Source organism: Myxine glutinosa, chromosome 10 (assembly GCF_964187855.1).
Source record: "Myxine glutinosa chromosome 10, kmMyxGlut1.1, whole genome shotgun sequence".
Classification (NCBI taxonomy): Eukaryota; Metazoa; Chordata; class Myxini; order Myxiniformes; family Myxinidae; genus Myxine; species Myxine glutinosa.
The window spans coordinates 13,919,505-13,944,320 of NC_136270.1; the positions used below are offsets into that span (position 1 = coordinate 13,919,505).

At 44.4% G+C, this 24,816-nt stretch overlaps 1 protein-coding gene across 1 annotated transcript in view; it reads left to right on the plus strand.

The window, feature by feature from the left end:
• Positions 1-24,816, plus strand: part of LOC137416499 (striated muscle-specific serine/threonine-protein kinase) — a 248,988-nt gene that overhangs the window by 165,653 nt on the left and 58,519 nt on the right. The window contains exon 24 of the mRNA XM_078785165.1: positions 24,102-24,383. Within this exon, the coding sequence (XP_078641291.1) occupies positions 24,102-24,383 (282 nt within the window). The remainder of the gene's footprint in view (positions 1-24,101; positions 24,384-24,816) is intronic.

Below are 24,816 nucleotides of genomic sequence, written 5' to 3' on the forward strand. Positions count from 1 at the left end.
CAAATCAAGCAGCCATGCAACGTTTGATAATTTGGTGGTATCTTCGATTCTTGAGTCCATGAAAACTTTAGTGTCTGGCAACGTTTTCTCCTTTTGTTTAAAAAAAATAAAATTTAATTCAGGTTTTAATGCGAGCTGTCAGTCGTTCGCAATCGACGTGTTGGCGACCCCTGATTTAGACGATGGGGTGGCAATTTCAAAATGGTAAACCATAATTGCTGTGTTCTTGGATGCAAATCAGACATGGAAATACAGGAATATGAGAAATTTCCATGGATTATAGGTGTCTGGGTTCATACCATTTCATGTTAGTACATCCTAGTGTCTTCCATGGCTATAACTAATACACACAGATACATACACACCCTTGGATGGACGAACAGTTCAACGTTTACCGATAGATGCAAAAATCTAGTATAATTTCTCTTGTGGCTCCGGAACCATCCAAAATATACATTTATAACAAGTACAGATACATTCAAAGTACACCGCCCCCATGCCAAATAATTCAATATCATACAGCGCGGCATTGCCGGGGCGCCTCCGGCACCCGGCAATACCGCAGTGCAGCTCATTGAGGCTGCATTGGGAGGGAGAGGTGCACACTAATTGATTGATTAATTGTATAATTAAAATCAATAAAAGATTATCACAAAATATTTTCATAATCAATTGGCTAATAGCATAACGAAACCACTCGTGCTTCATCCGAAGATGTATCTTTTAGAAATTTGATTAAATAAGTCATTAATAAAAAAATAATTAATTAATTGATTAATCAATAAATAATTAATCGATTAATCAATAAATAAATTAATCGATTAATCAATAAATAATTTATCGATTAATCAATAAATAATTAATCGATTAAATGATTAATCAATAAATCAAAAATATCCTTGATAGCCACATCACTTGGTCACTGTCATGTCCAAATATTAGCTTCCCAGCTCAAAAGGTGCCTGAGATATTGGCCAAATGAGAAAGAAAATAAATAAATGATTAATAATTATGAAAAGAAAGAAATAATAATCATTAAAAAATTAAATTATTAATCAATTCGGTCACAGAACACATAAACCGCCACCATTTCATCAGAATGTGTGACTGATATTTTTTTTTTTTTAGTAATTAATCGAATAATTAAATAATGAATCGATTAATTGATTAATTGATTAATCAATAAATCAAAAATATCCTTGATAGCCACATCACTTGGTCACTCATGTCCAAATATTAGCTTCCGAGCTCAAAAGGTGCCTGAGATATTGGCCAAATGAGAAAGAAAATAAATAAATGATTAATAATGAAAATAAATAAATAATAATCATAAAAAAATTAAATTATTAATCAATTCGATCAGAGAACACATAAACCACCACCATTTCATCAGAATCTGTAACTTTAAAAAAAAAAATTTTTTAGTCATTAATCGAATAATTAAATAATTAATCGATGAATTGATTAATTGATTAATTAATAAATCAAAAATAGCCTTTGCAGCCAAATCACCTGGTCATTGGCATGTCCAAATATCAGCTTCCTAACTCAAAAGGTGCCTGAGTTAATGGTCAGAAGAGAAAGGAAATTTGATTAATTAAATAAGTACTTAATTAATCGCTAATAATTAAATAACTCTTCAATTAATTGATTATTCAAAAAACAAAAAATACTGTTTTTGACAAAGGACTTGCTCACTACTGTGCCGAAATTTCAGCTTCCTAGCTCAAAGGATGGCTGAGATATCGTCCGGACAAACAAACAAACAAGAAAGAAAACAAACAAACAAGAAAGAAAACAAACAAACAAACAAACAACCAGAGTGAAAACTGAGTACTCCCTTTCAGCGTGCGTCACTGCCGAGCCCCCTTCGGTGCCCAGCAATGACGATTTGCAATGCCTGGAGATGGCATAGGAAAGGTGCGGTGTACAACAAACAACCAGAGTGAAAACTGAGTACTCCCTTTCAGCGTGCGTCACTGCCGAGCCCCCTTCGGTGCCCAGCAATGACGATTTGCAATGCCTGGAGATGGCATAGGAAAGGTGCGGTGTACAATAACAGCTCTCACAGCTCCTGTAGCTCTCACACTCCCCTCCAACCCCCATCTCCAACCCACCCCGCCCCCGACATGATTAGTAAATATCATCATTTTAATCTTACGCTGTATATTCACAAGCTCCAAATATGTCCTTCCCATCGGTGTCCAGAATCCAGCTCGAGAGAGCAGAGGGAAACTCAAAGGGAGACTGGAGGGAAGGCAGTCTTCTTCTTCTGTGGTATGGCAAGTAGAATCTGTAGATATACAGAAGCCACTGGCTTGTCTGTGATGAGAGCAATACGACAAAGCAATTAGGTTCCTGGTGGTTAACATGGTGATTGAGAAACTTGGATACCAATTTCATCCCCACTTTCCTGTGACGTTGCCATATTACACTTATTAGCGAAAGTTTGCCCAAGATGCAATGGCATCCAAGGTGGACTTTGTAATTTTATTTTAACAATCACTGCAATTGCAAAAAAGTAAAAGTCTTAAGCTTTGAAGAAGATATAAATGTCTTATGTTTAATTTCTGTAAAATTATTGACAGTTGTTGAGGTTAAGAAAAAGTTGCTTTATCCCATCTTGGGCAAACCCAAAACTCCTGCCTCACACCTAGCTCGTCTTCACGCTGTTGAAACCAAAGCTTTCAGAACCATTGGAATCTCCCGCGATGAAGCTAACTCCGAGGACCAGATACACTCACCGCAGGCAGGTTGGTGGTCTTTCTGTCTTCTACCGACTCCTCTCCGGCCTAGCTCCCCCAGCTCTGTCTGTGCTCTGTCCCCCTAATAGTCCTACAGGTCACACAAGATCTGCCAGTCACCCTCTTATGGTGAAATTGCCAAAATCAACACTCTCTGCTCACCTTCACTCCTTCATTCCTCTTTACTCCCACCTCTGGAACAAACTCCCTCACTCTCTTCAATCCCACTCCTCCCTCCAGGTCTTTAAAACAGCTGATCACCACCATCTTTTATCTTCCCCCATCCAAAACCTTGATCTCTTCTACCCCTTGTTAATTCACCCCAAATCCACTTTTTTTTTGAAATACCGACTTTTTTTTTATTTCCTGGAAGTTCCAGCAGTGTCCATGTGTTTTATACTTTCCCACCCCTCCCCCCCTTCCCATGCCTCCTCCCCAAAGCCCTCTCCCTCCCACGGATCTTCCGTTGTCCCTGTTCTCTGCTGTTGTACTTGTGTGCTTCCCTCTCTCTCCCCATCTTGTCTCCTGCTCCCTTTTTTGTATGTTTTGTGTGGCCGTTCGTTATTGTTTCTTGTGATTGATGTTAGCTCTTACACGAGCCTCGATCTTGTATACAAAAACAAAAAGCGAAAAAAACCTTGCACCCCCTTGTGAGAGCCACAATTACAACTTATAATGGCACTTCACATGGACATCTGCATCATCAAATTTACATTTCCTTCTATTAAATTCACAATAAAGGGATAATTCATTAAGGCAGGGTTTTTAGCATGGTACAATTCTCACAAAACCGCTAAACCACATCAATGAAACAGGACAGTGAAGTTTCACCCTTGGCCTGCTTATTTTAGTTCCACCAAATGACCGTATGACGTGCTTGGACATTCTATTTACCAAACTAAAATATAAAGAGTATGTCACCTGGTGTACAATGGTTTTTATTTTAAGTATCTTACATTTGCCATGTATGTTTGCTCCTATAAGCAGCCATGACATATGACATCATTCTTTCTTGCAGTTGTTGCAGCATCTGAAGTTTGTGGTTTAAGTTGTAGTTGCACAGTGTTACTTTTGGGAAAGCACACGGTCTCGTGCTCAGTCCTTCTCCCTCTGCTCTCTCAGACCTCCGACCCTCCCCAGCTCCTCCAAGGTGCAATAACTCTTCCAGTAACCTCCTCCTGCTTAAACTCTCAAAGTCCAGGCTTACTGCACACCTTCGCTTTTTATTCTTCTTTTCTCCGCTTTGTAGAATTGTCTTCCTGAGGCTGTTCAATTTCTTCCCTCTAGGGCAGGGGTCAGGAACCTTTTTGACTGGGAGAGCCATAAAAGCCAAATATTTCTAAATATATTTCATTGAGAGCCATATAGTATTTTTAACGTATAATAAATTAAATATGTCTTACTTTTAATGCGACTTCTGGTGCTGCATGGTTTTGCTGATGGCCTTGTAGTCTGGTTCATACGTGGTGAGGTTGAGCTTCATGCAGGCGTTGAGGCTTCCATCAGTTAAACGTGAGCGTAGGTTGGTCTTAATGTTCCTCATATGCGAGAATGACTGCTCACATGCATATGTAGAGCCAAACATGGTCAATACGGCAATACTCACACGCTGCATTGTGTGGTATGTCACAGGAAGCTCGTTCCAAGTTTTAAGAATCAGCTGGTCTTCAGGTTGAAGATTTTTCATTTCTGTCCACTTGTGTTCCCTCGCCAGCTCTGGTCGCTGTTGCGCAAGACTTTCCAACTCTCCATTAAGTGACTTGAACTTACTCATCCACATGTCTGATGCCTTCAGGTCAGCAACTTCCAGCTCAAAGTCTCCGATAGAGACCCCGGGGATGCATGTCAGGTCGATTTTGTCCACTGCACACTCATGTGGATGAGTGATGAACTTGAAAAGACCAGTGCGCGCACGAAATTCTCCAAAACGTGCTTTGAATGACTGCAGGAGATTGGACGTAAAGCCAGCTAGCTGCTGGAGATCCAGATGTTGAGTGGAGTCACTTGCTAAGCATGCATCTCTAAATTGTTGCAGTCTTTCAAAGTGCAGAAGACGACCTGTTTCAATGTCCCTGAGAAAGACTTCCAGCTTGCTTTCAAATGCAAACACTGCTTGTTGAAGGGATGAGATTGTATTTCCAATACCTTGCATTTTCACATTGAGCTGGTTCAGATGGCCAGTTATGTCCACGAGATAGTGAAACTGCAGGAGCCAGTCAGTGTTGTCTAGCTCAGGATGCTTGACGCCTTTCATTTCAAGAAAAGTCCGGATTTCACTCAGGCAAGCTGCAAAACGGCTGAGCACCTTCCCCCTTGACAACCAACGCACGTTGCTGTGTAAAAGCAGACCGGGATAATGATTCCCAACTTCTTCTAACAGAGCTTTAAACTGGCGATCATTTAAAGCTCGGGCAACAATAAAGTTGACCACTCGAATGACCAGCGACATCACCTCACCAAGCTCCTGGCCACACGTCTGAGCGCAAAGCGCCTCCTGGTGCAGGATGCAATGAAAACTTAGGATGGCTCTCTTTTCATGTTCACGGAGAAGCGCTACAAATCCTTTGTTCTTCCCCAACATACAGGGTGCACCATCAGTACAGACAGAAATAAGTTTATCCATCGGTAGTTTTTTTTCGTTAGCAAACTCCATGAAAGACGTGAATAAATCCTCTCCTCTTGTTGTCCCTTTCATTGGCAAAACAGCCAAGCTTTCCTCACGCAGTGTGTCACCTGCAGCATACCTGGCAATTATACTGCACTGAGATAGATGGCTAACGTCTGTTGACTCATCTAACGCGAGAGAAAAGTATGTCCCGGCGTTTATGTCCTTAATTTGTGTTTCCTCGACTTGATTTGCCATCATGATGCTACGATCGTGCACAGTTCTTGCTGACAGGGGCATGTCTTTTATTCGTTTGATTATCTTGTCTTTATTTGGGAAGTCATCAAACAGTTCATTGGCCACATCAAGCATGAATGTTTTGGCATACTCGCCATCTGTGAATGGCTTTCCATTCCTTACTATTGCCAAAGCACCCGCAAAGCTAGCGGAATTCCCGTCACCTTGCTTGGTCCACACACGTAGTTGCTGCTGACTCGTCTGCACTCTCCGCTGTAGCTCCTCGCATGCCCTTTTCCTGCTGTCCCCCGCTGGATATTTCGATGCAAATGAAGCATGGTGCATATCGAAGTGCCGCTTTATATTTGACCGTTTCATCGATGCAATTTTATCATTGCATATTAGACATACCGCAGATCCTGCTCTCTCACCAAATGCAAATTCCTCTGTCCACGCAGCCTGGAATGCACGGTAATCATCGTCTTTTTTTCTTTTCGCCATCTTTTCCGTTACAAGGGTTGAAGCGGATAAACTAGTTGGCTATCTGATAAAATTGATTTCTTCACCTTTACAATGACGTGGACATGCTCGCGAGCCATTGGTTCCCGACCCGACCCACGGGTGACCCGTGACCCGTGAAATTTATCTTCAAAACTAATTTCTGTTTACTTTAAAATGACACAGTATTATTAAGAAATATCACAAGTATTTTAAAATCAGTTCCAAACTGTTTTTTTTTTTTTTTTTTCAACTCAAAATTGTCTGGGAGCCATATGCCGTCACCGGAAGAGCCATATATGGCTCACGAGCCATAGGTTCCCGACCGCTGCTCTAGGGCTTCAAGCTGGCAGTGCACCACACTCTCATGTTAACCCCCATCCTTATCTGTGATTTTTAAAAATCGCCATTAAGCTTACCTAACCCAAATCTCTTGCAGGTTTCTGTTTCTGTGTTCTCTCTTTTTTTTCTCTCTTTCTCTTTTTTCTCTCTCGCTTTTTCTTGCTTCTCTTTCTCTTTCTTCCTATCGCTCTCTCTCTCTCTGTCTCTCTCTCTTTGTCTCTCTGTCTCTCTGTCTCTCTCTACACCTGTCGGCTGTCGGTGCATTGGGTGCGGGTGTCATGGCGTCTGCTCGTGTTTTGGCATTGTAGCTCCGTGCTCATGGTTTGTATCTTTACCCTCCCCTTTCCTCTTCTCACCTTTGTGCCATCTTTTGTGTATCCCCCTTCCACGTTATCATCCCTTCCCCCCTCTTGAGAGTGAGAGTGAGGGAGCACACGTGGTGAGACCGGTAAGGGTTCCCTCTTAGGGCGGTTCCCTCTTCGGTTTTTTTCGCTTCGTGTTACAAATCATAATACTTTCTTCCGTTTCTTTTTTCGTAATTATTTTTATTTTTTGTTTGTTTATTGGAGCTTTTTGGCTTCATTAACCCTTTATACATTTATCCTTTGTTTAAACGTGGAAACGATGGCGGATAGCTCTCGTTACACGTCTCTTGAAGCGCTAACCCGGAAGCATGGGTTAGTTTGTTCACCTCCGTCGGGAATCGACGTCGAGGCCATTATCCTTGCCGTCGGAGAGTTAATCGGTTTGGATAATGTAAAAGTGGCTTCCCGCATGAATAAACGTGTGGTAATCTTTGTTTCCACAGTGCCCATGGTTGCTCAAATAGTCGAGCACGGGCTATTCTTTGCTCCCGACGTGTTTGTTCAGGTTTGTCCACTTGACACGCCGACAGGTCGGGTTTCTCTCTCGAACGCTCCTCCGTTCCTTAAGAACAAAGACCTGGTTACTGAACTAAACAAACTTGGTTCTGTCGTCTCTTCAGTTACTATGGTTCCTATATGAGGGGGAAATAACCGTTTAAAACACGTCATGTCCTTTCGTCGTTTTGTTTATATGATCTCACCGCGTGGTGTAACCTCTTTAAATGCGGTATTGCCCTTCAAGGTCGAAGGTCACACTTATCGGGTCTTTGTCTCCACAGAGTCTCTAGTTTGTTTTGAGTGTGGTCAATATGGTCATTTAAAAGACTCGTGCCCGAAAAGGTCCACGGATAGAGTCACTAGCCTGAATGGTGATGAACAGCAAGGCTCTACTGAGATCGTTGTCGATGATGTAAACAGTATGGATGGTGCTGACACAAACCCCATTGTAGACAAACAGAGAACCAGGAAAATAACCCTCCCACCTTCTAGCGACCTCAACGGGCCGGAAAATAAGGTCTTGGCCGGTTCTCCAACCTACGCTCAAGTGGTTAGTGAAGGTGACGATGGAGCACATCTTCCTCCTCAGCAGTTGCCTCCAGTTGAGGAAAATCCTCAACCTCCTCTGCCTTGAGAATCTTTTGAGGGTAATGTGATAAATGCTGAAAATTTATGTGTTGGCCAGACAGCACCTGAGTCGCTCCGGTGTTCTGAGGGTAAACCTCCATGTGAAGTTGAGCCTCCATGTGTGTCCCTTCCTGAAGCTTGTGGTGATTGTGCCACCCTCCCTCTGTGGGGAGTGGTGAGTGTGTAGGAACTAATGATGTGTCTGTGATCGAATCCTCCATTGAGGCAGCTGAGCCTTGTCAAGCTCATGGTCAGGAGGGTGATAGTGCTGAAGTCTCAGATTGTCGCGTTGATGAGCCCGTTGCTTCAGCAATGGACTCTCAATGCAATGATTGTGACTGATGGGGGTTCTTCCGTTGCCTCACTGAGTGATGGTGAGGCCGACTTCTCATTGGAGCATGTCTCTGGAGACTCTGTCCCTCCTGCTGAAATCATGGATTTCCTACAAAAAATTTACCGTAAAAGGCGCGTGAAAATTTGAGATTTCTTCGTTGACACTCACGCCTTCATTATTGGGGCTCAGGAAGTTGTACAACAATCTGCGGCCCTTCATATTTCTGATAAATCACTGAAAAGACTTCAGAGGTACCTTGTCACAGCAAGGACAGAATTAAACCTGTAATGGCTGTGTTGCTGCCTATGTTTTTATGAACATAGCAAGTTTGAACATTAATGGTGGGCACAGTCAGCTGCGTAGGTCCCAGACTGTGCAATTAGCCAGGAGGGAAAAGATTGATGTACTTTTATTGCAAGAAACTCGTGCCACTGCAGACTGCATGGCTGATTGGCAGCAACAGCTGATTGGCACTTGGTTTTTTAGTAATACAGATTCTGTGAGTGCGGGTATTGCTTTTTTTGTCAGTACACGTTTGTCTGTCTCCCCCCCTATCTTTAAGGAAATTGTACCAGGCTATCCAGCCTCTGTAGAGTTTGAATACAATCAGCAACGATTTATGTTTGTTAACGTCTTTGCTCCAAGCGATAGTACAGATAGAGGAACTTTTTAAAATCAGTCCTTTAATTTCCTGAGACACCTCTCTTCTGATACGTTGTTGTGCTTAGGGTGTGACTTTAACTGTACTTTAAACCCAACTTTAGATAGGAACAGTGCAGAGCCACATCCAGCTTCAAGTAGGCCTCTTTCCAGTATAATTTCGCGGCATGACCTCAACGATGTATGGCGGCAACAACACCCAAACCTGCAGCAATTTATCTGGTGTCGGGTTTTACTAAATCATCTTTCACTTGCTCGTCTTGATAAATTTTATATTCCTAACTCTGCTATCAATCTTGTGACATACAGTCACGTGAAAAAGTAAGTACACCCCATGTAAAGTTTTGACTTTTTCAACATATTTCAACATACAGCTATTTGATCTTCATTTCAACAATATTGATAGATAAAGGTGATATGATATAACAAATATCATGAAACATTTACATTTTGTAGTCCATTGTATAATTTAAATAAACATAAATGCAAATTTCTCATGTGGAAAATATAAGTACACCCTTGGCTCTAATAGGTGGTATTGCCCGCTTTGGCAGAAACAACCTCAAGTAGGCGTTTCTTATAACTGTCTACCAGTCTCTGACATCGACTGGGAGAAATTTTTGCCCACTCCTCCATGCAGAATTCTTTCAGCTATGCGATGTTTGAGGGGTTTCTTGCATGCACAGCTCGTTTCAAATCCCCCCACAACATCTCGATGGGATTTAGATCCAGGCTTTGACTTGGCCATTCCAGAACCCTCCATTTCTTTCTTTTCAGCCATTCCTTGGTGGATTTACTGGTATGTTTAGGCTCATTGTCATGTTGCAAGGTCCACCTTCGGTTGAGCTTCAACTTTCCGACAGATGGCCTCACATTATCCTCAAGCACCCTCTGGTACAATGAAGAATTCATAGTGGATTCTATGATGGTGAGCTGCCCAGGCCCTGATGCAGCAAAGCTGCCCCAAACCATAATATTTCCACCACCATGCTTTACAGTTGGTATCAGGTTCTTGTGGTCAAATGCTGTCTTTAGTTTTCGCCAAACATGTCTTCTGCTACTGTGGCCAAATAGCTCTACCTTTGACTCATCTGTCCAGAGCACATTGTTCCAGAAGTGCTGGTCTTTGCCTAGGTGTTCATTGGCAAACTTTAGTCTTGCCCTGATGTTCTTTCTGGACGGCAAAGGTTTCCTCCTGGCACACCTCCCATGTAGATCAAATTTGTGCAGCCTCTTTCTAATGGTAGACTCGTGCACTTTGACATCAACAGTGGCAAGAGCTACCTGTAGGTCCCATGATGACATTCTGGGGTTCTTCGAGACTTCTTTCAGCATCTTGCGATCTGCTCTCGGGCTGAACTTGCTGGGGCGGCCTGGCCTGAACAAGTTGGTAGTTCTTTGGAATCTTCTCCACTTGTAGATGATCTTCCGGACAGTCGAATGATTGATTTCAAAATGTTTGGAGATCTTTTTAAATCCCTTCCCAGACTCGTAGGCATCTATAAACTTCTTTCTGAAGGCCTCAGAGAGCTCTTTTGATCTAGGCATGGTGACGCCGCACACTTCAACAACAAAGAGCAAACCAAACTAAATGTCTGAGGTTTAAATAAGACAGGTTCCTCCAAGATCCTCTCTAATGATGTTCTAATCATTTGCACCTGAGCTGGTGCACCTGATTCAAATTTTATGTATTTGAAGTAGTGATAAATGTAGGGGTGTACTTACTTTTTCCACATGCAAAATTTGCATTTATGTTTATTTAAATTATACAATGGACTACAAAATGTAAATGTTTCATGATATTTGTTATATTATATCACTTTTATCTATCAATATTGTTGAAATGAGAATCAAATAGCTGTATGTTGAAATATGTTGAAAAAGTCAAAACGTTACATGGGGTGTACTTACTTTTTCACGTGACTGTATATGGCTATTGTCCCTTCTGGTTTCCCTGATCATTCTTTGGTAAAACTGTGCTTTTCTTTTCCTCGTTTCAAATGCCGCACCTTGTATTGGTCTTTTAACACCTCCCTTCTGAGCGATCCTTTCTTTAAATCATATTTTGTGGTTTTTTGGGACAAGGTTGTGTATTTCCAACATCGTTTCCTAAATCTCTGTCAGTGGTGGGACTATGCTAAAGCGCAGATCCTTGTTTTCTGTGAGCAATACAAAACCAATTGCTCTCAAAGTAAACAATTATGTACTGTTGGAACAAGAAATTCTACAATTGCAGGAAAGTGCTGAGGTCCTTAGTGATGAAAAACGGTGTCAACTCCTCTTTGAAAAACAAACTCTGCTTAAGGAATTAATTCGAGAAAATGGTATCGGTGCCTTAGTCAGGCTGAGAGTCAATGGTTTTCTGTCCTCAGACACATGTTGTAAAGATTTCTTTGAGTTTGAGAAGATGACCAAGGCGAGCCAGCAAATGCTTAGTCTTCGGGCTAGTGATGGGCATATTCTTAGTGATAATACGGAGATTGTTCATTTTGTTCGGTCTTATTTTGAGAATGCGTTTTCCTTTAAGCCTAATGATGTGCCTGCAATGCAGAATATTACGACCAATTTACTGCAGATAGATGAGCATCAGCGGCATGTCTTGGATGAGAACATTACTCTCGGTGACCTTAAAACTGCGCTAGATGACCTCGCTGATCATAAGGCTCCTGGTTTTGATGGGCTACCAGCTGAATTTTATAACACTTTTTGGGACATGCTTGGTCCTGCTTTGCACTCAGTGTTTTTATACAGTCTGCGTGAGGGATTGTTACCCCTTAGTTGTCGACGTGCAGTTGTTTGCCTTATCCCTAAGAAAAACGATCTGCAATTGATACAGAACTGGCGCCAAATTTCTCTTCTCTGCACAGATTACAAGATTTTTGCCAAAGCGCTTGCTAACCGTGTAAAGACTGTTTTAAGCACAGATATACATCAGGATCAATCGTACTGTGTTATGCACAGATCTATGCACGATAACATTTTTTTGGTGCGAGACCTGTGGGATGTGTGTGCATTTCAACAACAACATACCAATCTCTTTTTTATTGACCAAGAAAAGGCTTTTGACTCTGTTAATCATGAGTATTTGTTTCACATTTTAAAGCAATTTGGTTTTGGGGCATCTTTTATTTCTTATGTATCCTTATTGTATAATCACATTTTTAGCTTGATCAAAATCAATGATGGTCTCTGTTCACCTTTGCGGATTGGGAGGGGAATTCGGCAAGGTTGTCCCTTATCTGGAATCTTGTACTCTCTTTGCATTGAGCTCCTTTTGATTCGTTTATGATCTTCTCTTATGGGCTTTTCAGTGACTCCATCAGAAAAGCCTGTTATCATTTCGGCCTATGCTGATGATGTATGTGTTGCTGTTCGCAGCAATAATGACATTGCTCTGCTATTTGAGTGCCTACGGGTCTACTCTCAAGCATGTACAACGCAAATTAATTGGTCGAAATGCCAAGCAGTTTGGGTCGGCGGTACGCCACCTTCTGCCCTTCCAATTCTCCCTATGAATTTGACATGGGGAAAAGAAGGTGTGAAATACCTCGGTGTTTATCTTGGAACCTCTGGTTTTGTCAAAAGGAATTGGGATGGTTTGCTCCACAAAATTAGCAATAAATTAAACAGATGGAGAGGAATTTTGTCGACCTTGTCTTTTCGAGGTCGTGCCCTGGTCATTAACAACCTGGTGGCCCCTCTCTTATTGCATAAAATGATTGCCTTGCAGCCACCTGCAACGTTAGTGTCGTCAATCCAAAAATGCTTACTTGACTTCTTTTGGGATGGCAAACACTGGCTAAAGCCAGAGACTATTTGCCTTCCACTGGCGGAAGGGGGTCACGGACTTATGGACATTCTTTGTCGGGTGATGGCCTTCCGAGTCTCTTCAGCTCGTCGTTTTATATTTCTGGAGGCCTTGCCCTGGAAATCTACTGCAAACTGTATATTAAAACAAGCCGGCATGCTTGGCTACAATTGTGAACTCTTTTTCATGGAGCTGCAACATGTCGCTTCGCTGCTCCCTGACTTTTACCAAGATGTCTTGCACATCTGGCGGTCCATTTCGGTAACTCGGCAAATGGAGACATACAACAGTGAAAGGTTTCTCTGGGAACCCTTTTTCTACAATGCCCGTTTTCCTGCTATTCCTCACTCACGTGCTTTTGTGCAACGTTTTTTGAGTGCTGGCGTGAAAACGACTCGGGACTTTCGTGACTGTAACAGGAACAGTTGGTTCTCCGCAGGACATCTTCAAGTAAGAACTGGTATCAGATCTTTGAGGAGCGTCGCCAAGGTCCTACAGGAAATCCTGTGTGTTTTTAGGCACTTGGGCCTGAGCTCAACCACCAACATTGGTGACCACCATACACCACCACAGATCTGTGCTAGCTCTAGCCTACCGGCTGATAGCGCCACAACATCTATCTTGTTATCCTCATCGCCACTTTCCAGCAAGGATAAAAACAGACTGTATCGTTTGTGTATTTCAATCCGGTTTCCCTCGTTACAGCCGGTTTCTTTTGGGGCTCGATGGAAAGAGAAACTGCCTTCTGGGTCTCCCTCCCATCCGCAATGGTCTGCAATGTATATTTCACCGATTGTTAAAAGAACTGATGATATTGCTTGGAGACTCGCTCATATGGTGTTGCCCTCCAATGTTTTATTACATCGTTTTAATGAGGATAATTCAGTGGAATGCCCTTTTTGTATGATTTCTGAAGACCTTTTCCATGCTTACGTAGATTGTGCAAGACTCTCCCTTCTTTGGTTTTTTATCAACTTTTTTAAATCGCATGACCTTTTCTTTTTCTACACGGGTTTTTATTTTTGGAATACCACTTAGTTACAAAAAACGCTCTGAGACTGCTCTTGCTAATTTCTTAATTTCTATTGCAAAATTAGCAATCTACAAGACAAGAAAAGCAAAGCTCCTGGCAAATGCTGATATTTTATGTGATGTGGTAATTGTGTTTAAGGCTCTGGTCATGGCAAGGTTGCACTTGGAATTTTCTTTTTGCCAAATGAAAGATGATTTACAAACCTTTGTGGAAAAATGGTGTGTAAAGGGTGGGTTTTGTAAACTTGATAATGGTTTGTTAAATTTTTTATTTTAGTGTTTGGTGTTTTTATTGTTGTTGTTCGGCTGCACATGTTTGGAATTGTAGTGACTTTATTATTTGCATGACTTGTGTGGTTTTCTTACCTTTATAATAAAAGAGCTTCAAAAGTCAAAGTCTCTCTCTCTCTCTCTTTCCCCTCTCCTTTTCTCTCTTCCTGTTCATTCATCCCTTGATTGTCAGTACATTGTCAGTGTCAGTACAGACTCCTACTCCGCCACCGGGCCAATCTGTGCTGCCACTGTCAGTACATCAGAACATTGTGCCACATCAGTGCCACAGCAGTACTACTGTCAGTACATCAGTACATTGTGCCACATCAGTGCCACAGCAGTACCACTGTCAGTACATTAGTACATTGTGCCACATCAGTGCCACTGTCAGTACATTGCTCTCTGTCAACTCACTTTTCCATGAACCTAGAGTTTGGACACAAAACCAGTAGTTTATTGTCCAGTGTGCAGACGTGCATGTTTTTGAGGATATTTTGTCTCAAAACATGAAGAACACGTTTTTAATTTTGTAGTCATCTCTCTATAATGCAAGCAATCTCTGTGTGTCTGTGTGTCTGTCTGTGTGTATGTCTGTGACCGCTGTTTCTCGACAACCACTGGTCCGATCTAAGTGAAACTTGCCAGGTATATTGCTGGGGAGCTGAGGATGTGCCTTTTCAAGGTTTGCTATTAATCGGACAAGTGGTTACCAAGTTATGGCCATTTATTTAGCAAACACATACGTTTGGTACGTGAACGAGGGAACAGTGAAGGACGAGAGCGAAGGAACGGCGAAGGACGAGAGCGAAGACCGAAGGAACGATGAAAGTTTTAATTTTTCTTTGCACGTACGGTCAAGCTACAGCGAAGGAACCGTGTGTGTTTGTTGTTTCTGCCTCGTGGTTTGAAAAATTGAATAATTGGCCATTAAAACTAATTTGCGATTAATCGTAACTGCGATATGCGAACTTCCGGACAGCGAGGACTTAAATTCCGGACTTAGGGATAGTGACGACTTACTGTCTCGATTGTATCTTACTACTATCTTACTATCTTATATATCTTATGCTATCTTATCTATCTTATCTATCTTATACTTACTGTCTATATACTTAGTCTATATTATAGATTGATTGTAGTTAAACACAATGCCCCAATCCATTCGTCGTTTACGAGAGCGAAGGAACGAAACTGCGCGTCGTGCACGCGCAATGGAATCTGATGAAGCACGAGCTGCTCGCCTGACACGCGACGCTACGCGCGTGACAAGGCGTCGTGCAGCTGAAACGGATGAAGAACGAGCTGCTCGCTTGGCAGACAACACTGGACGTGTGACAAGGCGTCGTGCAGACGAAACGGATGAAGAACGAGCTGCTCGCTTGGCAGACGACACTGAACACGAGGCATTTTGATACTTGCCAGGTATATTGCTGGGGACCTGAGGATGTGCCTTTTCACGGTTTGATATTAATCGGACAAGTGGTTACCAAGTTATGGCCACTTATTTAGCAAACACATACGTTTTTTGTTTGCACGTACGGCCACGCACGTGAACAAAGGAACAGCGAAGGACGAGAGCGAAGGAACGGCGAAGGACGAGAGCGAAGACCGAAGGAACGATGAAAGGTTTAATTTTTTTTTTGCACGTATGGTCAAACTACAGCGAAGGAACCGCGTGTGTGTTTGTTGTTCCCTTCTCTTTGTGCTTTTCCTTGCGATGAAATTGCAAAATGGCAAAATATGTTGGCGCTAATTGAAGAATTGGCCATTAAAACTAATTTGCAATTAATCGTAACTGCGATATGCGAACTTCCGGACAGTGAGGCCTTATTTTTGGTACGTACGTCAACGTACGTATGTCCACGTACTTACCTCCCCGCACGTACGGGCACGCACTAGTCTCTCTATAATGCAAGCAATCTCTGTGTGACTGTGTGTCTGTCTGTGTGTATGTCTGTGACCGCTGTTTCTCAACAACCACTGGTCCGATCTAAGTGAAACTTGCCAGGTATATTGATGGGGACCTGAGGATGTGCCTTTTCAAGGTTTGCTATTAATCAGACAAGTGGTTACCAAGTTATGGCGATTTATTTAGCAAACACATACGTTTTGTATGTGAATGAAGGAACAGCGAAGGACGAGAGCGAAGACCGAAGGAACGATGAAAGTTTTAATTTTTTTTTTGCACGTATGGTCAAGCTACAGCGAAGGAACCGCGTGTGTGTTTGTTGTTCTCTTCTCTTTGTGCTTTTCCTTGCGATGAAATTGCAAAATGGCAAAATATGTTGGCGCTAATTGAAGAATTGGCCATTAAAACTAATTTGCAATTAATCGTAACTGCGATATGCGAACTTCCGGACAGTGAAGCCTTATTTTTGGTACGTATGTTAACGTACGTATGTCCACGTACATACCTCCCCGCATGTACGGGCACGCACTAGTCTCTCTATAATGCAAGCAATCTCTGTGTGTCTGTGTGTCTGTCTGTGTGTATGTCTGTGACGGCTGTTTCTCGACAACCACTGGTCCGATCTAAGTGAAACTTGCCAGGTATATTGCTGGGGACCTGAGGATGTGCCTTTTCAAGGTTTGCTATTAATCGGACAAGTGGTTACCAGGTTATGGCCATTTATTTAGCAAACAAATATGTTTTGTACGTGAACGAAGGAACAGCGAAGGACGAGAGCGAAGGAACGGCGAAGGACGAGAGCGAAGACCGAAGGAACGATGAAAGTTTTAATTTTTCTTTGCACATACGGTCAAGCTACAGCGAAGGAACCACGTGTGTTTGTTGTTTCTGCCTCGCGGTTTGAAAAATTGAATAATTGGCCATTAAAACTAATTTGCGATTAATCGTAACTGCGATATGCGAACTTCCGGACAGTGAGGACTTAAATTCCGGACTTAGGGATAGTGACGACTTACTGTCTCGATTGTATCTTACTAGTGTTACGTGGTCCTCCCGGTAACTACCTGGTCTTGGTGACCCCCGGACCGTGGGAGGGACCCCGCCAGAAAGATATCTGGTTTATACGCTTTCGTAACGCAATCAATATGAATTCCGGTCAAGAAGAAACCCCACACCAAGGATCCGGAATAATCAATAATATATTCACTGAGCAATCACAACCATCAACAATGCACAATCAATATTACAACCATGTGAACTCATCTACACAAACTCTAAGATGGCCATCTTATACTAATACATTCCTCACGTGAGCCCCACTCCTGACTCCCTCCGTGGTCAATGTCTCTCCTCTCCGCACACGGGCGGTTGAACGAGCCCCGGGCGGACGTGCTCTAAACGTGCCGTCTCGGACTGGGGCCGCGGCTGCAGCGCACCTCCTTGCCAAGCCACGGGGCAAACCCAGCGCGGCGTCCAACGTGCGCGAGGCCCCAAGTGCGATCCTTACGCGTCCTTGTAGATGGGCAAAAACCCAGCGCGGCTTCTGACGCGAGCGAGGCCCCACGTGCGGACCCGTACGCGTCTTTGTAGACGGGGCAAACTGTCCCGGACGCTTGGTTTCGTGCACGAACTCACGGTGACTGGACGTGTCAAAAGGTATTTACCGCCCAGGTAACTCCTCTCGCCAGACGTTTCGCAACGGCGCGTTTTCCGCGCAGCGTAAGGTCGATTCCACCTTCTCGTCGTCGCGGGGCGAGGAAGAAGAAACCTTCCTTTCCCTCGTGTCTTTTTCCTCCCTTTCCCGTCACTTCCGCTTCCGGCCACTTCCGTTTCCTGCCACTCTTTCAGAAGGGCTCCTGACCCTCCAACCACAACAACTACACAACAACTTAATATACTACACACGGAAGCAAAGACCTGCATGGTAATTTACATACATTCACATAAATATGTAACACTCCCCCCCTTCAAGAAAGAAAGTTTGAACCCAGCGAAAACTTTCTTTGCCGGCCAATTTGGAGAAACAAACCAGATCACTCAACCCCCCCCACATTATCAGTTCCCCCCGGGCACAGTTATCACTTAAAAATAAAGCCAGTTAAGCCACTCGATAGCACTTTTCCGGGAGGCCAAGCCGAGTATTCACTACATGGATGCCTTTAGGAACGCGGAGTTCACGGTTAGTCCGTGCAGGAAAGTTCTCTACATGGGCGCCTTGAGGAACGTGGAGTTCACGGTTAGTCCGTGCAGGAAAGTTCTCTACATGGGCGCCTTGAGGAACGTGGAGTTCACGGTTAGTCCGTGCAGGAAAGTTCACTACATGGACGCCTTTAGGAACGGCGTTCACGGTTAATTCGTGTAGGAATCTTGGCTCGGCGGCTCCGCCGCCTTCAGTGCTTCAACTTCTCAGAACGTCCCTAATAATTAGGGTGGGACCACTGGTCCCTGTAGTCCCCTGAATACCGGTCTTCTTCTCGGCCACTACTTTGCCAATTCTTCCTTCGGGAGCGGCCGTAACTCAGGGAGCCTCCATAATAATATTGACTGCGGCCACCACCAACACTACCGCCCAGTTGTCCTCTCCTGTAGACCTCTCGACGCCTACGAAATGCCTTCCCTACTGTTATGGTCCGACCCTCCAAATCCTTGCCATTCCAATTCTTCTCTGCCTCTCTGGCGTCTTTTGTGCTGGCAAACGTGACAAAGCCGAACCCTCTTGACTGTTGCGTTTCCCAGTCTCTTACCAACCGCACTTCCACCAGCGGCCCATATCTGTTGAAGACAGAGGTCAGAACTTCTTCCTCTGTTTTGAAGTTCAGTCCCCCTACAAATAACTTGGCACTTTTGTCACCATCCCGAGCTGGTGTGGTGTTATTTTTCCTGCTGGGCTCTTTATCAACCCTCAGGTTACCATAAACTTGACCCCCGGCCAAATCATTCCCGAGAACCACAGATACACCCTCTACAGGAAACGTGGCTTGTAAACCGACGGTGACCGGTCCTGACACCAAATCGGACTCCAACTGGATGACCTGAAGGGGAGCACTAACACCGCCCCCGATCCCCTGTAAACGAACACTATCCCCCGTTGCCGTCTCCTCGGACCATGGCAAAATGCCTTCAAGCATTAAAGATTGATGGGCCCCTGTGTCTCTCAATATCCTAACCGGTCTCCGGTTAGTCGAGGCTCCATCCAGTGACACAAACCCCTCGGAAATAAATGGTTGGTAACCCTCTTGATGGCGATTTCTTACGCTAGCCATCGCATTCGGAGTCGTAATAGTCGGACTCCGCTCTGGGTTGTCCCTTTTCATGAGGTAACAACTGGACATCAAGTGTCCAGGTTTTTTGCAAAACGCGCAAGTAGGCCCGGAGGAAAAACTCGGGGTCTGCCTCGGGCCCCCCGAACTATAAGTTTGTCTTGGGCCCGCATCCCTCTGATTTCGAACCGGTGGGGTATCATAGTTGTCCCCATAATCATCTCGAGGCCGCCGCCATGTATGGTCGTTCTCCGCACCTGCTGTTCCCCACCTCCCCTGCGGAGATCTAGGCGAGGAGTTAGGTTCGTGGACCCCTATTCGGTGGGTTAAGGCATAATCATCTGCCATGGTGGCTGCGTCCCACAACTTTGGTACCTTCTTTTCCTGCAGGTACACTTTGATGTCCTCGTGGACACACTGCTGGAATTCCTCCACCAGGATCAAGTCCCGCAATGTTTCGAAGTCTTTCCCGACTCCTTTTGACTCACACCACCGATCAAACATGTTTTCTTTCACTCTGGCAAACTCCACATGGGTCTCACTCTCCCTCTTCCTGGCATTCCTGAATTTTTGCCTGTAAGCTTCCGGAACCAACTCATAGGCTTTGAGGATGTGCTTCTTCAGTACCTCATAATCTGCACATTGGTCCATTGGTAGCGCCGAATAAATTTCCTGAGCTTTCCCCACCAGCACACTTTGCACGAGTATGGTCCATGCCTCCTCCGGCCAGTTTAATTGTCGAGCCACCTTCTCAAAGTGTGGAAAAAATTTCGCGACTTCTTTTTCACTGAACGGTGGAACCAGCCTCACATGTCTGCCCACATCCCAGGTTTTCTGGTTAGGTGTCGACCCCGTCAGCAAGGGTGGTGCCTCTCCCCGTTCTCTCATTAACTCCAGCTCCTTGACTTTGATTTCTTGCTGAAGCTCCATGTCACGTTCCTTTAATTCCCTTTCCGCTTTTCTCTCCTCTGCTTCGAGGTCCCTTGCAGCTCTCCTTTCCTCTGCTTGTTCCTTTTCTCTTCTTTCCTGGAGTTCTCTTTCCACTCTCCTTTCCTCTGCTTGTTTCTCTTCCCTCCTCGCTTCTGCTTTCCTTTCTTCTTCTTTTAACCTTTCCTGGAGTTCTCGTTCCACTCTCCTTTCCTCTGCTTGCTTCTCTTCTCTCCTCTCCTCTGCTTTCCTTTCTTCTTCTGCTCTTTCCTTTTCTGCTTTCCTTTCTTCTTCTGCTCTTTCCTTTTCTGCTTTCCTTTCTTCTTCTGCTCTTTCCTTTTCTGCTTTCCTTTCTTCTTCTGCTCTTTCCTTTTCTGCTTTCCTTTCTTCTTCTTTGATCCGTTCCTGGCTCCGTAATTGCAACTCCAGTTTCCGGAGCTCCACGTCTTCTGGCTCTTCGGGTAGCCACTCCCAGGCTAACTCGTCCCATGTTCCTAATCCCACCATAGATTGTATCACCGTGGCCTGCAACTCTGCCTTCCTCAAATTAGTTCGGACGTCCAAGTTAAAATGTTTGGCCAATTTCAAGAGATCCGCCTTTAGCAATGCTCGGAACTGTGCCTCACTCGGGGTTACCCCAAAGTTCTGTGCCACAAACGCCATGGTGCCTATCGTTAACACCTGTTAACCTTCACCCCAAGACTTTCCCCAATTTCTCAAAAAAAAATATTACCAATTAATAATTAATTAATAAATTTTAATTACCAAAAATATTATTACTTTATTATTTTATACACTTTTAGATCCCGGACGTAGACCCAATTGCGAAACCGCAAATCGTAATTTGGACGAGCCCCCAATTCTGTTACGTGGTCCTCCCGGTAACTACCTGGTCTTGGTGACCCCCGGACCGTGGGAGGGACCCCGCCAGAAAGATATCTGGTTTATACGCTTTCGTAACGCAATCAATATGAATTCCGGTCAAGAAGAAACCCCACACCAAGGATCCGGAATAATCAATAATATATTCACTGAGCAATCACAACCATCAACAATGCACAATCAATATTACAACCATGTGAACTCATCTACACAAACTCTAAGATGGCCATCTTATACTAATACATTCCTCACGTGAGCCCCACTCCTGACTCCCTCCGTGGTCAATGTCTCTCCTCTCCGCACACGGGCGGTTGAACGAGCCCCGGGCGGACGTGCTCTAAACGTGCCGTCTCGGACTGGGGCCGCGGCTGCAGCGCACCTCCTTGCCAAGCCACGGGGCAAACCCAGCGCGGCGTCCAACGTGCGCGAGGCCCCAAGTGCGATCCTTACGCGTCCTTGTAGATGGGCAAAAACCCAGCGCGGCTTCTGACGCGAGCGAGGCCCCACGTGCGGACCCGTACGCGTCTTTGTAGACGGGGCAAACTGTCCCGGACGCTTGGTTTCGTGCACGAACTCACGGTGACTGGACGTGTCAAAAGGTATTTACCGCCCAGGTAACTCCTCTCGCCAGACGTTTCGCAACGGCGCGTTTTCCGCGCAGCGTAAGGTCGATTCCACCTTCTCGTCGTCGCGGGGCGAGGAAGAAGAAACCTTCCTTTCCCTCGTGTCTTTTTCCTCCCTTTCCCGTCACTTCCGCTTCCGGCCACTTCCGTTTCCTGCCACTCTTTCAGAAGGGCTCCTGACCCTCCAACCACAACAACTACACAACAACTTAATATACTACACACGGAAGCAAAGACCTGCATGGTAATTTACATACATTCACATAAATATGTAACACTAGTATCTTACTATCTTATACAGCGAAGGATGAGAGCGAAGGAATGGAGAAGGACGAGAGCGAAGACCGAAGGAACAATGAAAGTTTTAATTTGTTTTTTTTGCACGTACGGTCAAGCTACAGCGAAGGAACCACGTGTGTGTTTGTTGTTCTCTTCTCTTTGTGCTTTTCCTTGCGATGAAATTGCAAAATGGCAAAATATGTTGGCGCTAATTGAAGAATTGGCCATTAAAACTAATTTGCGATTAATCGTAACTGCGATATGCGAACTTCCGGACAGTAAGGCCTTATTTTTGGTATGTACGTCAACGTACATATGTCCATGTACTTACCTCCCCGCACGTACGGGCACGCACTAGTATTGGACAATACGCGACTTTTGATATGACGTAATACGCCCCAGAATGCTTGGTGCGGATGCGCAGAAACCCCTAGAAATGGTGGTGTTCGGGGCGCCATAAAGCATAACGTGCTTGTGCGGTAAGGATTGTTACCTAAAATGGTGCACAAAGCTTCTAAACGAAGCCAATAATATTTGGAGAAGTACCTGAGATAAATGGTTGTGCCTCTGCACATCAAAATACTTTGAGAACTTTCTCAACTTCCTGAATGGGCAGCTGCCTGTACTGCAAAGTCTCGACCATGTGGGCCAGTGCAAGGGCCGAGTGGACGAGCATGTGCTAGGCTAACCCCTGATGGATCACTACTAGTGAATGGACTTTAAACCTTGCGGGAATGCCGCCTGTGAACATTGCAGGCTTGGTGATTTATTTAATGGACATCTGCAATTGGAAAAATGATGCTGTACATCATTACCAAGTATTGGTATAACCAACTCTTCAGCAAATGACATCTTCACGATGTGAAAATACACAAAGCTTGTGTCAGCTATATTTATGACAGAGCGGGATATATATTAGGTAGACATTCCTGAGGAATATACAGGAGAAAGAGTATGCAGCAAGAATACTGATCAGTCGAAGAATGTTGGATCAGTCAGCAATGACCTTTTTGAATGATGTTATGAAAGCTAATGGAGGAACTAAATGACACAGGGTCATGGGAGGTTAAGGCAATGACAAAAGAGAGTTCATGGGGAAGGGGTAGATATAGAATAGGCTGCAGACAAAGTTACAGAGAATAGAAGAGTGAAGATCATGAATTGATCATGATCATGATCATGATCAGATCATGATCAAGTCCTTCCATGGCACACCTGAGCTCCTCACCACATTCAAGGCTTTCATCCGCAGCTCAATGGAATACTGTTCCCCCCTCTGGGCCGGTGCTCCTGCCTCACACCTAGCTCGACTTCACGCTGTTGAAACCAAAGCTTTCAGAATGATTGGAATCTCCTGCGATGAAGCTAACTCCGAGGGCCTTTCACTCACTCACCACAGGCAGGTTTGTGGTCTTTCTGTCTCCAACCGACTCCTCTCTGGCCTTGCTCTCCCAGCTCTCTGTGCTCTGTCCCCCTAATATTCCTGCAGGTCACACAAGATCTGCCAGCAACCCTCTTATGGTTAAACTGCCAAAATCTAGGCTCTCTGCTCACCTTCACTCTTTCATTCCTCTTTTCTCCCGCCTCTGGAACAAACCCCCCCCACTCCCTTCAATCCCACTCCTCCCTCCAGGTCTTTAAAACAGCTGTTCACCACCATCTCTTATCTTCCCCCATCCAAAACCTTGATCTTTTCTACCCTCGCTAATTCACCCCAGATACACCTTTTCGAAATTCCAACTTCTTTCCTGGAAGTCCTTGCAGTGTCCATATGTTTTATACCTCTCCCACCTCCCCGAAGCCCTCTCCTTCCCACAGTTCTCTCGATGTCCCTGCTCTCAAATGTTGTGTTGTGTCCTTCCCCCTCTCTCCCCATCTTGTCTACCGCTCCTCTTATTTTGTGTTTTATGTGTCGGTTTGTGTCGGTTTGACTTTTTGTGTGATTAATGTTAGCCCTTTCACGAGCCTCGATCTTGTATACCAAAAAAAAAAAAAAAAAATTGGCAAGGGAGATGTTGGAGATCAACCACCTTGAAATACTGGAAGGAAGGGTGACACTATAAAAGAGCAAATGGAATGATAAGCCAATCATAATGAATGAAAGTATCTCAATCTATTGCTATGGTGTTTTTAAAGATGAGAGCCCTTTACAAAAGGCCTTGCTTGTTGGAGAAAATGTTATTTTCTTCCTGTTCCAGCGTTCTCTCATTGCACATGGCTCCAAGCTAGTGATGCGTTCCGTGGCACAGCTCAAATCAGCCCCGGTGGGTCAGCAGTCTCTAGGAGTACCACGACGTCTGGCAGACCCTGTAGGTGCATCTTCCAGCTCCGACTCCGATGATGCCGACGACTTGGCTGCATTGGCGCTCAGCCTGCGCACGGCCGATTCCACACCCAAACCTCAGACTCCGACTCCACCACCGGGCCAACATTCAGAAGAGGTGGAGCATCGGGAGATTGTTGGCAGTCTCAGGAAGGAGGTTCGTCAACGTTTATTTGAAAAGTTTTTTCTTCTAAAGTTAATCAAGTACGCATACGCCTAATTTCATATGAATATCCATGAAAGACGATCTGGATGGAATTTGCTGATTTTTGCCACTCGCCTTCATTCAGAGGCTGGCTCACTCAAGGAACTGTCAATTAACTGACATCTGTGTATCATTGCTATTTTGCTGTTTCAATTTGAAATTAATATTATTGTTATAATATGTACAAAATGTTCTGCAAATGACAATAATCATAGTCGACTGAGAAATGGTAATTTAATAAATTTTTCCCCATTTATAAGTACTGTACATACACTTCGTAATGCCTGGTGTTGGCTTAGCGGTTAGGGCGCAGGCTTGGGATCCTAGGATCCTGGGTTCGAATCCCGGTCGATCGCTGAATTAACGCCAGGGGGGTTGACTCAGC